Below are 14,288 nucleotides of genomic sequence, written 5' to 3' on the forward strand. Positions count from 1 at the left end.
TGTGTAGAAAAATATTCCTTTCTTCGCCTGAAGGATGGGAGGCATTTGGAATACAGTTCCACAGGCAGTGATCACAACTTTGGTTTTGCGAGTGACTCCTTTTCATTGATGAATCTAAGAGGTTGAGTTATTCTACTCTACACAGCCTTGGTATCCAAAGTCTACACAAATAGACTTTCAAGCCAGAGTGGGGGACTGGGACGAGACTAGGAACTTTGGCTATATTCCTGCCCTGCTCAGTGCAGTGAGGCACCGAGGCCATTTGTTTTGTTTTGAAACAATTTCTTTCTGATGAAAAACTCAATTTCTAAACACCATTTAACCTCACTCAAATGACAAAGCTCAGTTGGTGTTGTTTAAAAATTGCATGCCTATAAAGTTTATTTTAGAAATGAAGTCAAAAGAGTTCCACTCATGCTGAAGTATCCTCATTATCTTATAATTTGGGCCTTAATAGTGCAGCATAATACTCTGAACTAGCAAATATCATAATTAAAGTTTGATAAATTTATGTAAACAGTCCACAAGGAATAGTTGTCAGCCAATTATGACACAAATGCACATTTTCATGTAGCAGAGAACAAGTTTTTTTTTCTTTTAAATAAAAGGCTTCCTCTTTCTTTCGCAGTTTGGACTTTGCATCCTGAGAAACTGTGGAATTTCTTGGTCAGTCACTATAAAAGGCTGTTATAATGTTTTTGCATGGGCATTTTGTTCAGGTTGATCCTCATCCTCTGAGCTGCTTTCCACATCACTTCGATCGTCTTTCGACACCTAATCGTTAAGGGAAAAGAAGAAACAAATAATCACATTTTAGATGTTCAACCAAGGGTCTCTCAATTTCTTCCCCATGGTTCAGGGACATATGTTCTAAAATCAAAGTTCCATTTTTTGATCAAGTCAGAGAAATTCTGCACCATTTCCTACACAGTTTGAGGATAACATGGTGGTATTATACTTGTTGCTTTTGGGTTAATGCGGTTTAGAATGCATCGATGTAAAACTAGTAGTGCAACTCTGGAGCTATCTCTGACTTGAAAATACTTAATGAGCCAGAGGCTGAATGGCCTCACACTGGTAAAACTGACTATGGTCTTCTGAAGATGATGATAAGACACATTGCTGAGGCAGAATAATGAGAGTTTTCTTTTGACAATAGGAAACAGAATTAAAAGTCTGTCATTCCTCAATATGGGGCGGGATTCTCCGACCCCCCCCTGCGGGTCAGAGACTCACCGGGGGTGGCATGAATCCCGCCCCGCCGGCTGCCGAATTCTCCGGCGCCAGAGATTTGGCAGGGACGGAAATCACGCGCGCTGGCAGCGGCCCCCTGGCGATTCTCTGGCCCGCGATGGGCTGAGTGGCCGCCCATTTTTCTGCCGGTCCCGCCGGCATAAATTAGAGTAGGTCCTTACTGGCGGGACCTGGCAGCGCAGGCGGCCTCCGGGGTTCACGGAGGGGGGGGGGGGGGACAGGGGGATCTGGCCCCGGGAGTTGCCCCCACGGTGGCCTGGCCCGCGATTGGGGCCCACCAATCCGCGGGCGGGCCTGTGCCGTGGGGGCACTCTGTTCTTCCACACCGGCGGCTGTAGCGGTCCGCCATTGCCGATGCGGAGACGAAGCCCTCTGCCCATGCGCTGGGATGATGCCAGCACATGCTGGCATTCCTGCGCATGCGCCAACTCGCGCCAGCCGACAGAAGCCCTTCGGCACCGGTTGGCGTGGTGCCAAGCCCCTTCCCTGCCGGCTGGCGCGGCGCAAACCACTCCGGGGGCAGCCTAGCCCCTGAAGGTGCGGAGGATCTGACGCCGGACCTGACGCCGGAGTGGTTCACACCACTCCTTCCTGCCGGAGTTGCCCGCCCCGCCGATTACGGCAGAATCCCGCCCATGGTCATTATATGTCACTGTGACCAAAAACATTTACTCCCCTTTGTAAGAGAACAACAACAAGTTCAGAGTTCCAATGAAACCATAGAAAAGAAAAATGGAAAGTTCTGGAAATTCTCAGCAGGTCTGGCAGCATCTGTGAATAGAGAAACAGAGTAACCATTTTCTGTTTTTATTTAAGGTTTCCAGCATCTGCAAAGTTTTGCTTCGATATCAATGAAACCATGTTTATATTGTTGCTTTCACACTGTCTGAACAGCTACTTCCCCAATTGTAAACCAGTGAGAATGATACGCCTGGTAGTTTACCTTTCCTTTATGAAATGCTTTAAACACCATACGGATGATTAGATGGGACCAGTAGATGTGCATAATCAGCAGTGTGATGAGAAGAAGATTGATGAAGCCCCAGACTCTGTATGGTCCTATGATCTCCCAGCTTTCAAAAAATATAGATCTGATGCTCCTGTAAAACAAACATAAACAGATGGCTGAGTTAAAGAGCCGTGTGGTGTAATATTCAAATTGAAAACAAATTTGAATCACAGTGTAAATGGGGGTAGAGGTTTTCACCTCCGGAACTCTGGGTGTTCCGACAACACCTTAGGGACTGAAGCGGTCAAGGCAGCAGCTGACCACCACCTTCTGAAGGGCAACTAGGGATGGGCAATAAATGCTGGCCTAACCAGCGACGTCCACATCCCGTAAATACATTTTTTAGAAACCTTCCCCACTTGGACATTAATCTGATAGGGTGGATCACTTGTCCTTAAACATTTCTTGAAGTCAGTTGATTAAAACCAGGTACATTCATTAAAAAGCTGGAGGGCAGCACGGTGGCGAAGTGGTTAGCACTGGGACTACAGCGCTGAAGACCCGGATTCGAATCCCGGCCCTGGGTCACTGTCCATGTGGAGTTTGCACATTCTCCCAGTGTCTGCGTGGGTCTCACCCCCACAACCCCAAGATGTGCTCGTTAGGTGGATTGGCCGCGCTAAATTGCCCCTTAATTGGAAAAAAAATAATTGGGTACTCTTTTTAGAAAAAAAAAAAGAGGTGGAAAACCTGGCAGGCAGATTACCAAATGGACAGCGAGAATGAAAATCTTTCCCCAATTCTTTGGTCCTCTCTAATTATAGAATAAAATGGACATAGTTAAAATCAATATTCAGTCCCAATGAGGCCTGCAGACCAGTACCATCCAGAAAGAAAAATGCATTCAATTATTTTAAGTTAACTAAAATTAGCAGCGGCAGAAATTAAGTTAGGAGTCAGGCAGAAACGGCTAGGAAACTTGGTCCCAATAACCTTTCGCTTCTCCCAAGGAATGTTTGCATTCTTTTTTGAGGAAGGACTAAAATACTTTTCATTCCTTTTCCACCCATTTACAAACCTCTTGCTACCCCAGCTGCTGAGATCATTGGATAGTCACAGACTTCTTCACAACAGCTGTTCAAAGACACGGAACGTGACAAGGAATGGCAAAGGCCGCATGAAATGCAATGGCTCAAGAACAGTGGAGACCCAGTGTCAGTGTCAATCAGTTGAGGCAGGTGAGACACTCCTAGATTTTTAACGCCTGAATTTCAATTCAACAATCAAAACCTTCAAATTACTGGGGCATTCTTAATTAAAAAAAAAAAAAATTTAGAGCATCCAATTTTTTTCCTAATTAAACAGTAAAATTTAGCATGGCCAGTGCACCTACCCTGCACATCTTTTGGGTTGTGGGGGTGAGATCCATGCAGACACAGGGAGAATGTGCAAAGTCCACACAGACAGTGACGCAGGACCGGGGTCGAACCTGGGACCTTGGCGCCGTTATGCTGCAGTGCTAACCACTGCGCTGTGCTGCCCAGGGCATTCTTAAATTTGTGGCAACATTTAAATTTAAATTCCTCCGCATGAAAACTAGAGGTTCATCGGGGCACAGACCATGGAAATCAATTGGACCCTTTCCTCTTCAAAGATTTGAAAATCGCCATCAATCACAGTGGGCACCTACTCTCAGCCCCAAGATACACAATCCCTTCCCACTTAGCTGGCCTAGTTACTACTGGGATAGATTTCCTATGTTTGTAATTAAACTGTTCTTCAAACTCAAAATTAGAGTTCAGCCATGAGGAATCTGTTCCTTTATGAAACATTTTCTTACCCACAATAGTTAACTGACTAAGCAATATCATCACTGCCATGTGGTGGAGTCAGAATCATTAGGGACATTTAAGCGATTCTTAGACAGGCATATGGACAGCAGTAAATTGAAGGGGTGTAGGTTAGGTTGGTCTTAGATTAGGATAAATGGTCGGCACAACATCATGGGCTGAAGGGCCTGTACTGTGCTGTACTGTTCTATGTTCTATCAGGTTAGGTTGATCTTAGATTAGGATAAGTGGTCGGCACAACATCGTGGGCAGAAGGGCCTGTACTGTGCTGTACTATTCTATGTTCTATTTCCAGCATCGGAGGCGGCCATTTGGCCCATCATGCCCACACCGGCTCCCAAAAGATCTACCCAGCTAGTCCCATTCTCCAGCCCTATTTCCGTAGCCCTCTAAATTAATCCCTTTCAAATATATATCCAGCTCTCTTTTGAAACCTCCTATGGAATCCGCCTCCACCACTCTCCCAGGCAGTACTTTCCAAATCACAATATCTTGGAGTAAAGGAATTTTGTTCCTGTTAGATTTTGTTTTAGAAAAGGTTTGGGCATGTCCCAGCTGTTTATGAATTTTACTTTCACAGTCTAAAGTAATTTTTGCAAACTAGTTAAAAGTAAAAACAAAAAAAAATCTTGTTTTGCTCTTTCTTAATGTATCACGTGATCATCCAAATTATTTAATACGGATGGGGGTACACATGGGTGACATTTAACTGACTGAAATTCCTTTCTGCTCTTACAGTGGAGATGTCAACTCGGTTAATTTATGTTGTTATGTCCACAAATAAAGCACAAAGTTTTGAGCATTTTCAAAATATGGAAATTTAAAAGTGGACTTTTGAATTTGTTAAATTCAACCCTTTTAAAATCAATGAAAAATTGTCTTTTATTTATTCATTCACAGATGGGTAAGTCACTGACAAGTCCCACATTTGTTCTTTTCTCGAAACCATTTTAACTAAAGAAAGTGTAGCAGTTTCTTGCTTCCACTAAGTGAGCAAAAATGATCCATACAAACCAAAACACCCCCAGTTTGAGCTGAGTTAGATTATTTCAGCCTCTTGTTAGGGACAGGAAACCAAGCCATTTTTCATTAGCTTCAATCTCTGAAAGGTTGATGTGTGCCCACATTGGGTGAGGTTCTGAGCGGGCCTGGTTTCAAAATGCGGCACGGTCAAATTAATCTGTCAATATTCACAGCCCAGGCTCAAACATGAAGCATGCCCAATTGGCTGAGGCACCACAGAATGACCAGGGTTTATGAAATCACAACCCAACAGGAATCAACACCCTTAAAAAGGAGCAGGAATGTATAAATATATATATATGTATAGAAACAGATTTTTAAAATGACAACCATTCCATTAGGACATCTTACCACTCCTTGGTAAGCAGAAACTTAGCTAATCTGTGAAATATTCAGAAGGATGATACTCACATGATGGGGTATATTACCAGACGGGTCACAATGAAAACCACAGCAAACATCAAGAAGAAGACGTTACAGAGCTTTTGCCATTTAGCATAGTTTGCCATTTTAGCCAGCTAGATTTAATGGAAACAGTGATTAGTGCCCTAAACATATCAGTAAATCTGCAAAAAAACTGTCCATGTCACAAGCAGAAACAGGCAGTTTGCAAGTAGCAGCCATTCAAGGGGGAAGTCATCCATATTCTTATTGCAAATAACGAACCTTGGGTGAACTCGTGCATAGCCCCAGAGTAACTAGAAGATGTTATTTTTTTTCTAGCCAGATTCTTTATGCACTTAAACCCACTGTGTAGCTCAGTCAACTGACTAAAGAGCAGCACGGTAGCATAGTGGTTCGCACAAATGCTTCACAGCTCCAGGGTCCCAGGTTCGATTCCCGGCTTGGGTCACTGTCGGTGCGGAGTCTGCATGTTCTACCCGTGTCTGCGTGGGTTTCCTCCGGGTGCTCCGGTTTCCTCCCACAGTCCAAAGATGTGCAGGTTAGGTGGATTGGCCATGATAAATTGCCCTTAGTGTCCAAAATTGCCCTTAGTGATGGGTGGGGTTACTCGGTTATGGGGATAGGGTGGAGATCTCGGCCTGGGTAGCGTGCTCTTTCCAAGAGCCGGTGCAGACTCGATGGGCCAAATGGCCTCCTTCTGTACTGTAAATTCTATGATTCTATAAATGGTTTTCAGTATCACAAAAGCAAAATACTGCAGGGGAGAAATTCTCCCCTACCCGGCGGGGCAGGGGGTCCCGGCGTAACGGAGTGGCGCCAACCACTCTGGCGTCGGGCCTCCCCAAAGGTGAGGAATTCACTGCACCTTTAGGGGCTAGGCCCGCGCCGGAGTGGCTCCCGCTCCGCCGACTGGCGCCAACGGCCTTTGGCGCTACGCTGACCGGCATCGGGGCTAGCTGAAAGGCCTTCGCCAGGGGCTAGTCCCACGCCGGAGTGGCTCCCGCTTCCACCGACTGGCGCCAACGGCCTTTGGCGCTACGATGGCCGGCGTCGGGGCTGGCTGAAAGGCCTTCGCCGGCCACCGTGAGTCCATGCATGCGCTGGAGCATCTGTGTCGCTGCGTCACCACAGGCGCAATGCGTGTAGGGGGGGTCTCTTCCACCTCCGCCATGGTGGAGGCCGTGGAAGAAAAAGAGTGCCCCCATGGCACTGGCCGCCCGACCTATCGGTGGGCCCCGATCGCGGCCGTGGGGCACCCCCCCAGGGATCCGATCGTCCCGCGCCCCCCCCAGGACCCCGGGGCCCTCTCGCGCCGCCAATACCCGCCAGCACAGAGGTGGTTTAAATCACGTCAGCGGGACTGTCTGTCAGCGGCGCGGGACTTTCGTTCCAATGCGGGCCAGAGAATCGCCGCAGGGGGCATGCCGACCGGCGGGCGTGATTCCCGCTCAGCCAGCCGATTCCTGGGTGCGGAGAATTCCGGCCACGGCGGGGGCGGGATTTACGCCGGTCCCGGGCAATTTACGACCCTGCAGGGGGGGTCGGAGAATTCCGCCCCAGATGCCAGACATATGAAATTAAAACAAAAAATTCTGAAAATACTCAGCTGATGAGGCAGCATGTGTGGGAAAATCAGAGTTAACGTTTCAGGTCGAGATGATCTTTGATCAGATCATTTTGGATGAAAGTTATTCCAACCTGATGTATTAATTCTGTTTCTCTCTGCTGAACACGTCCAGCATTTTTTTAATAAATATTTTCAGTGTTGTTTACAGTTCATGGCAGAAGTCAACACTACAACTGGTTTGCCAGAGATGTAAAGAATTTGCTCGTTTTAAGTACTAGTAAGGGATCCACTCTCTCTCAAAAGATGCAAATAATATACCTACAGGTGGAGCAGGTTAGGTTTTTCATCCAATCTATAAGCAACTCAATGGCAATGTTTCTCAACAACCAAAACAATGACCTCCCTTTCTGGGTTGATGCAACATGGATGTAAAAATTTAAACTAATCCAAGTGAACTTGCTGATTTTACAATGCATTGAGTTTTAATAAGCAATGCACATCAACTTGAGGAAGCTAGATTCATAATCAGTAATAAATCAAATCAGCTGAAGCATAACTGGAATTTATTCAGAAAGTTTTACAAATGCTACTTTCCCAAGACTAAACACATAGAATCCCTACAGCGAAGGAGGCCATTTAGCCCATCGAGTCTGCGCCGACCCGTGAATGAACACCCTACCTTGGCCCACTCGCCCGCCCTCTCCCCACCTAACCTGCACATCTTTGGACTGACAGGGGAGGGGGAAATGGCGATTCAGTCAAATGTGATTGTTGTAGAACCGTTTGAATCTTGGGCTGGCTCTCAGAATTCCCCAAAAGTTTTGTTCATGAATATGTAGCTTTCGCGCTATATTGTCATTGATCAGGTTTATTGCCCAGACTCTGTCTCTATTACCAAGGGTTTCCGCAGAGCTTTGTACTCTATGTATTTTTTTCATTATGTCAATAACCACTCATCATCCCAACCCGTCCACTTTTTCTGCTGATGCTTACACTCTACATTAATTAATTTCCTCAATTCCTAGTTTTGTTCTCATTTATTGATGTTCATCGATCTCCTGTATCCTCTTCTCTTTTAATAAATTTAGAATACCCAATTATTTTTTCCAATTAGGGGGCAAAGTAGTAGTGTGCGAATCCCCCTAACTGCACATCTTGGGACAAGGGAAAAATGTGCAAACTTCACACAGACTGACCATCTATCCTCAAGTAGAATTTCCACATCTTCTCCATTGTGAAACATGCCAAGAAAACTTTGTTTAATCTTCTTCATAAATGGCTTTTCCTCTCAACATTCCTCCAGAACCCTTAAATCCACAAGATGTGAATGCTGCTCTCATTCCAGTGAGGATCTTTGTAGTCCTGGGCAAAATGCAAGAAACGTTGCATGGGTCCTCATTGGATTTTTAGTCTCGAACCCCTGCCAAACCGATCCTGATAGCTGCATCCTACATCCAAGCCTTGGTTCTTCAACCTGGTCTCTTAATAATAAGGCCACCAAATAGGCAGTATATGTCAACACTTCAGGAGAAAGAAACTGAAGGTGAGGATTTGTTAGTATTCGAGAGATTTGTAGTAGAAGCAGAATGTACTTGTGGACAACTTGAACTAGTCTATGGTGCATTGGGTTACAGCAGAGGTTTGCAGTAAAAATATGAGGCTGGGTTCCTAGGATACATCCAGGCTAACGCCTTAAATAGAATGTTGTTTGCCCATCAAGGATAGATAAATGTCAACCCGATTCTGCACGGATGAGCGAGAGTGACCTGAAGATAAGCAAATATTTATGAAATGGTGACTGGAATCAAACCAGGCTCACATTGGAAGAGATATAATGAAAATAATCCAAATCAGACTCAATGCTTGGAAGAATAGCAGATTAAGTAATGGACCAGCAATGACGACATTTAGATAAAGGTCGGACAAGAACACTGAAATGCATCCTGCACGTGTTAAGAACATCAATTCAAGATCAGTGTTTAATAGGTAACGGTGCGACGGCAAGAAGAAGATTAAAAGAGAGAGGCACATTATAACTGCAAAGGATGGTAACACAAAAATAAATATAAATATATAAAGGGAAATAAAGGGAGATTATGGGGCTAAGAGAAGAAAAGATAATTGGCATCACAAATTGCTCTTATAACCAAGTCACATCAAAGAATAGTGAAAGAATAGGTGAAGCCACATAAAGACAAAAGATCATGATGTATCTTGAGAATAATGGAATGGAAAAGGTATTTTGTTCAATTTTTACAGCAAGTTGAAATTAGGAACATCCGAGGATGATGGGGAAAGGTTGCTTCTGGAGGCAAGTACTCAAAGGAAATCTGTACTTAAAGTTAAGAGGACTGAAAGTAGAAAAGCTGCTAGACCCTTTTGGAATGCAAGCCACAGTATGAAAATAGTTTTGGGGTCAGCAGAAGCAAGATATTTTTCAAAAACTTTGGAAAATGCAATTCTTCCAAGGACTGGACAATGGTAAATATTACATCCACATTCAAAGAAGAAAGCAATCTGACAGAAAATCATAATTTTCTTATTAAATTATTAAGAAAATAAATTGTGACATAAAACCTTCTCAGGTTGATCTTGACTTTGTGCAATAGTGTAAAAAGGTGACTGTAGGCAACCTATCTACATCTCTTTCCAATTTTAGGACTTTAAATGGAGATATACAATTGGAGTGATGCAAACCCAATGCGTACTACTGCATAAAGTCAAGATTATTCGCTACAGCCAGTACACAGGAGGAAAATTGATGAACACTTTGAAATGTATGACAAACCAAAGATGGTCAGATTTGTAAGAGTAGGTCCCATTTCACGAATTTAATGGATTTTCTGAGGAAATCAGTGTATATTGAAAGGGAACATGCTGAATGTTGAGCCTATGGATTTTCTGAAGGTGTTTGCCCAATTTGTCATGAAAACTAGCCGGAGAGGATAGGTTATCTTAAAATTAAAGCCCATGGGAGGGATTCTCCGTTGACAGCCGCCGAAATCGGGGTGTATGATTGGGTGGAGAATAGCTCCCGACGCTCATGCATGTTTGACGGTGAATCGCGATGCTCCACCTCCCCAAAAACGCCGTCAAAGCGACGCATGGCGCAGTTGGCCAGAAGGTGGGCTGTGGGGTGGGTGGACGGGTACACAACACCATTACCACAGCTGCAAGGCAGTCATGACAGCCCGCTTTAAACCTGATGCCCTGGGTCGTAGAGGTGACCCCTCCCCGGGGCACCCCCTGCGTGCCCTGATCCCAGCCGACCCATTAGCTGTATGGGTGCTCCAAGCACACCCTGTCCCATCGTTTTGGCCCTGATCGATGTGTGTGTGGGAGGGGGTATAGTTTAAGCACGGCTGCAGCTCGTCAGCCCTTGAGTATCTATCATGGACCCGATGATTCCCGTGCTGTTTTCCGTGGGTTTCGATGGTGTCCATGCGCCACCGGTACTAGCCCTTCAACGGTAGCAGAATCGCTGCAGTGTGGCGCCAGTTTGTCTGCCGTGAAAGTCCACGGGTTTCTCCGTTGGCGTCAGCACTTAGACTCAGAAATGGAGAATCCAGCCCCACGTATTTCTTGGGGTTTACATAAAAAGAGTAGCGTCTATTTAGAGCTAGAAGTGTCTCCCACTCTGCCAGAGTGGCATGGTGTCACACTCTTACTGGCACTTGTGTCTGCTCACAGGTCACATGCCTCAGTTATTTTCATGATTCTTCCACTATTTGAATTGGGGTCCCCATTCTCCACTAAAGGCAGCTGCAAACCCAACGTTACTGCATTTCTGTAGCAGAACACAGAATTGGAATTCTAGAGCTAACCAATTTAGGTGGGAGGGCAAGTAGAATAGGTCTTAAAAGGAAGAATAGGAAAAGGACAAGATCAAAGCATCGTTATCACAAAAAGTGTTGTTTGAACACAGTCGACTTTGGTATGGGTGACTTGGGTCAGAAACATCACTTAATTTAAAAAGTATATTGGCTCACTATTTAAAAAGGATGAGTAAAAAAAATACGGAGACACAGATTAGACCAGACAATTTACAGATAAAGAACAATACCTGCACGTGCGCAAGTCAAATTGACTTCTGCGTGGTCACTTCTGTTTATTTTTTAAAAAGATCAGTTTAGCTGAATGAAAGCAGACACCTGGGAACCTGGTTACAGTAATTCAGCTACTCAACCAAATACATCTGAATCAGCCATTTTCAACAACAGTTTTGAAGAACTGTTTTCATCGCCCAATTAAGACTGTAACTGATACACATAGTTATAGGGGTAATAGATACCTTTGTGGGAGTTTCTACAGTGCAACAGTAGAAAACTGTGGCTTCGCAGAAACATATTCTCAGATTATTAAATGTTCCATCTTCAATGCCCATTTCTTACACCTACCTCTAAGACAACATCTGCTGCATCATGCAAGAGGAGAACAATGGTCCCTGCCCGTGTCATGTTGGCAACATAAGCAATTGTAAGCAGTAGAATGGTGACATGATGATGGATACACATGACAAAAAAATCCTGAAAACAAAAGAAGTGAAAGGCAACCTTGATTATTTGAATCACGACTCATTTTGTCCCCTCATGTGACAGTCACTGCAGTCGTGGCTGAGGGACTCAGCTTGTGTCCAATACTCATGCTCTTGAATCAGGTGAGTCTGACCCCTGTACCAATAATTTGTGCACATTATCTAAATTGTCACTCAAGTATCATACTGAGGGGTTGTTGCATGGTCCAGAGGTACTACTTTTTGGAATTTCTTCAGAATTGTTCCGAATACACTTTCACAAGCAGCACCGTTTCCCGAGATTGCATCGTGCCCATTCGTTAGCTACTTACCTGTGCTACACCTCCCAATTTTTCTTATTCCTCAAGATACGCTACACCAGAATAGAGCAACAAACCAGGACCAGAGGGCCGTATCTCATATTGTCTTTGGAGGTGGTGGGGAAAGCATTAAAAGGAAGAACACGTAGGCGAGGTTAAAAGGTATGGTCTTTGTTTAAAATGTCCCTCAACTCAAGAAGTTTTTGCTCGATATTTCTGGGAATATTTTGCTTTTGCTGCCTCCTTTCCCCCTCCCAATTTTCTTTCTTCCCCATTACCACCCTATCTCCTCCCTCACCTAATGAAGCAGTGACATGGTGGGATAATAGTTTGGCAGGCAATTGTCTCATCATTTATGCAAATGTAAGAAATAAGAATAGGCCATTAGACCCCTCAGGCCTGCTCTGCCTTTCAATATCATGGCTGATCAGACTGTGGGCTTAACTCCACTTTCCATCCTGCCCCTATATATCTCGACTCTCCCATCAACCAAATACCTTTCTAAATTGGCCTTGAATAGGCAAGCGCAAAACAGATCAGCAAAGCCTGGATCGTCCAAATTGGGACATATTTGAGTGGGGGAGGACTGCTACTTGCCATGGGAGATCCTGACTGAATTTCTGGTTCCAGGGGCATTAACATACAGTAAACATAATATAACCCGGTCTACACTGATGTCTGTACACATTCAGTTTCCTTCAAGAACTGTGACTAGATAATGGTCAGGAGCAAGAGTCCGGTCTGCCGTCTCTCCTCCCTAATCATGAAACATTGTGGTTGCCCCAGCTGAGTCCTGTTGTGTGCAGTTTTGGTCTCCTTTTCTGAGGAAGGATGTTTTTGCTCTCGACGGAGTGCAGCGAAGGTTTACCAGACTGATTCCAGGGATGGCGGGACTGTCATAGGAGGAGATTGACTAGGTTAGGATTGTTCTTGCTGGACTTCAAAAGAATGAGGGGGGGGGATCTCATAGAGACTTATAAAATTCTAACAGGACTAGACAGGGTAGATGCAGGGAAGATGTTCCCAATGGTGGGTGTGTCCAGAACCAGGGGTCACAGTCTGAGGATTCAGGGTAAACCATTTCGGACAAAGACGAGGAGACATTTCTTCACCCAAAGAGTGATGAGCCTGTGGAATTCATTACCACAGAAAGTAGTCGATACTAAAAAGAAAATTGAATATACTCAAGAGGCGGCTAGATATAGCACTTGGGGCGAATGGGATTAAAGGGTATGGGGAGAAAGTAGGATTAAGCTATTGAGTTGGATGATCAGCCATGATCGTCCATGAGCAGACTTGAAGAGCCAAAAGGACTCTTCCTGCTCCTATCTTCTATGTTTATGCTAATTAATTTCAGGTATTTAGACAGGGCCAGTCCTGACCTCTACTGATCAACGTTGGATCGCAATATAGTTTAACGCATTTTCATAATTAGAACAATAGCAAACGGCTTTATTACGACGATGATGCTGAAGTTACAGATAGATGCAAGTCTGTTCTACTTGTGCGCAGGGATTGTCAGGTTGTTATGATTATTTAATAATTTGTGGTAAAATCCAAATCCTTGGTTTCGTTCTCCAGAAGTTGCTGCACAATGTGAATACATTGTCGTCATTACGCATGCGTCATTTCTAGCCTTTATGCTGTCAAGGGAGGAGCTTGTAAACCTGTGGAGTGTTGCCTGCAGAGAGGAACCTTGGACTGTGGTATGTGCAATAAGGTGACTACACAAGCGGACATGTACCACAAAATTCAATAGCCGAGCTCATAATTTGATCTTTCTTTCGATGGGAATTATACTTTATCATACAATTCTAAAAGGTTCCATGGTATGCACTTGTTTGCTCCATAATGAGCTTGAATGCGTCAATACCACATTGTTGACCCTTCATAAACAACTTTGATATCTGGTCACAGCATGATAGAAAGCCACGACTGTTTAAACTCCAACAACTATACAGAATCAGGACCTAGGGAAACAATAAGGATTACTCAAAATAATTCCCCGATTACAAATCAAACACTGGTGGAGGCTGATTGTTTCCTTTTTAAAATAAGGGACTCTAATGCTTCAAATGTTTTTGCCACCATCAAATTAAAATAAATGTTGCAAAGTCAAAGTTAAATAATAGGTTGGTTATATTTTTAAGTTGTTCATAAGTTCATAAGATATAGTTTCAGAATTAGGCTATTCGGCCCATCGGGTTTGCTCTGTCATTCTATCATGGTTGATGTGTTCCTCATCTGCTACCTACAATGTTACAGACCAAGAGCTGGATTGCAAAATCAGCCAGAGCATCTCCTCCCTAAAACACATGATCTAGGAGCAGGAGTAGGCAATTTAGCCTCCCGAGCCTAACACCTCAATGTGAACATGTCTGATCCCATCCTAGCCTCAACTCCACTG

At 44.3% G+C, this 14,288-nt stretch overlaps 1 protein-coding gene across 1 annotated transcript in view; it reads right to left on the bottom strand.

Moving 5' to 3' along the window:
• Nucleotides 1–350: 350 nt before the first annotated feature.
• Nucleotides 351–14,288, bottom strand: part of LOC119954507 (ceramide synthase 6-like) — a 49,457-nt gene continuing 35,519 nt past the window's right edge. Inside the window, 4 exon segments of the mRNA XM_038779798.1 lie at nucleotides 351–774; nucleotides 2,198–2,354; nucleotides 5,488–5,594; nucleotides 11,446–11,574. Coding sequence (XP_038635726.1) covers nucleotides 688–774; nucleotides 2,198–2,354; nucleotides 5,488–5,594; nucleotides 11,446–11,574 — 480 coding nt within the window. The 3' untranslated portion in view covers nucleotides 351–687.

This window comes from Scyliorhinus canicula, chromosome 19 (assembly GCF_902713615.1).
Source record: "Scyliorhinus canicula chromosome 19, sScyCan1.1, whole genome shotgun sequence".
Taxonomy (NCBI): domain Eukaryota; kingdom Metazoa; phylum Chordata; class Chondrichthyes; order Carcharhiniformes; family Scyliorhinidae; genus Scyliorhinus; species Scyliorhinus canicula.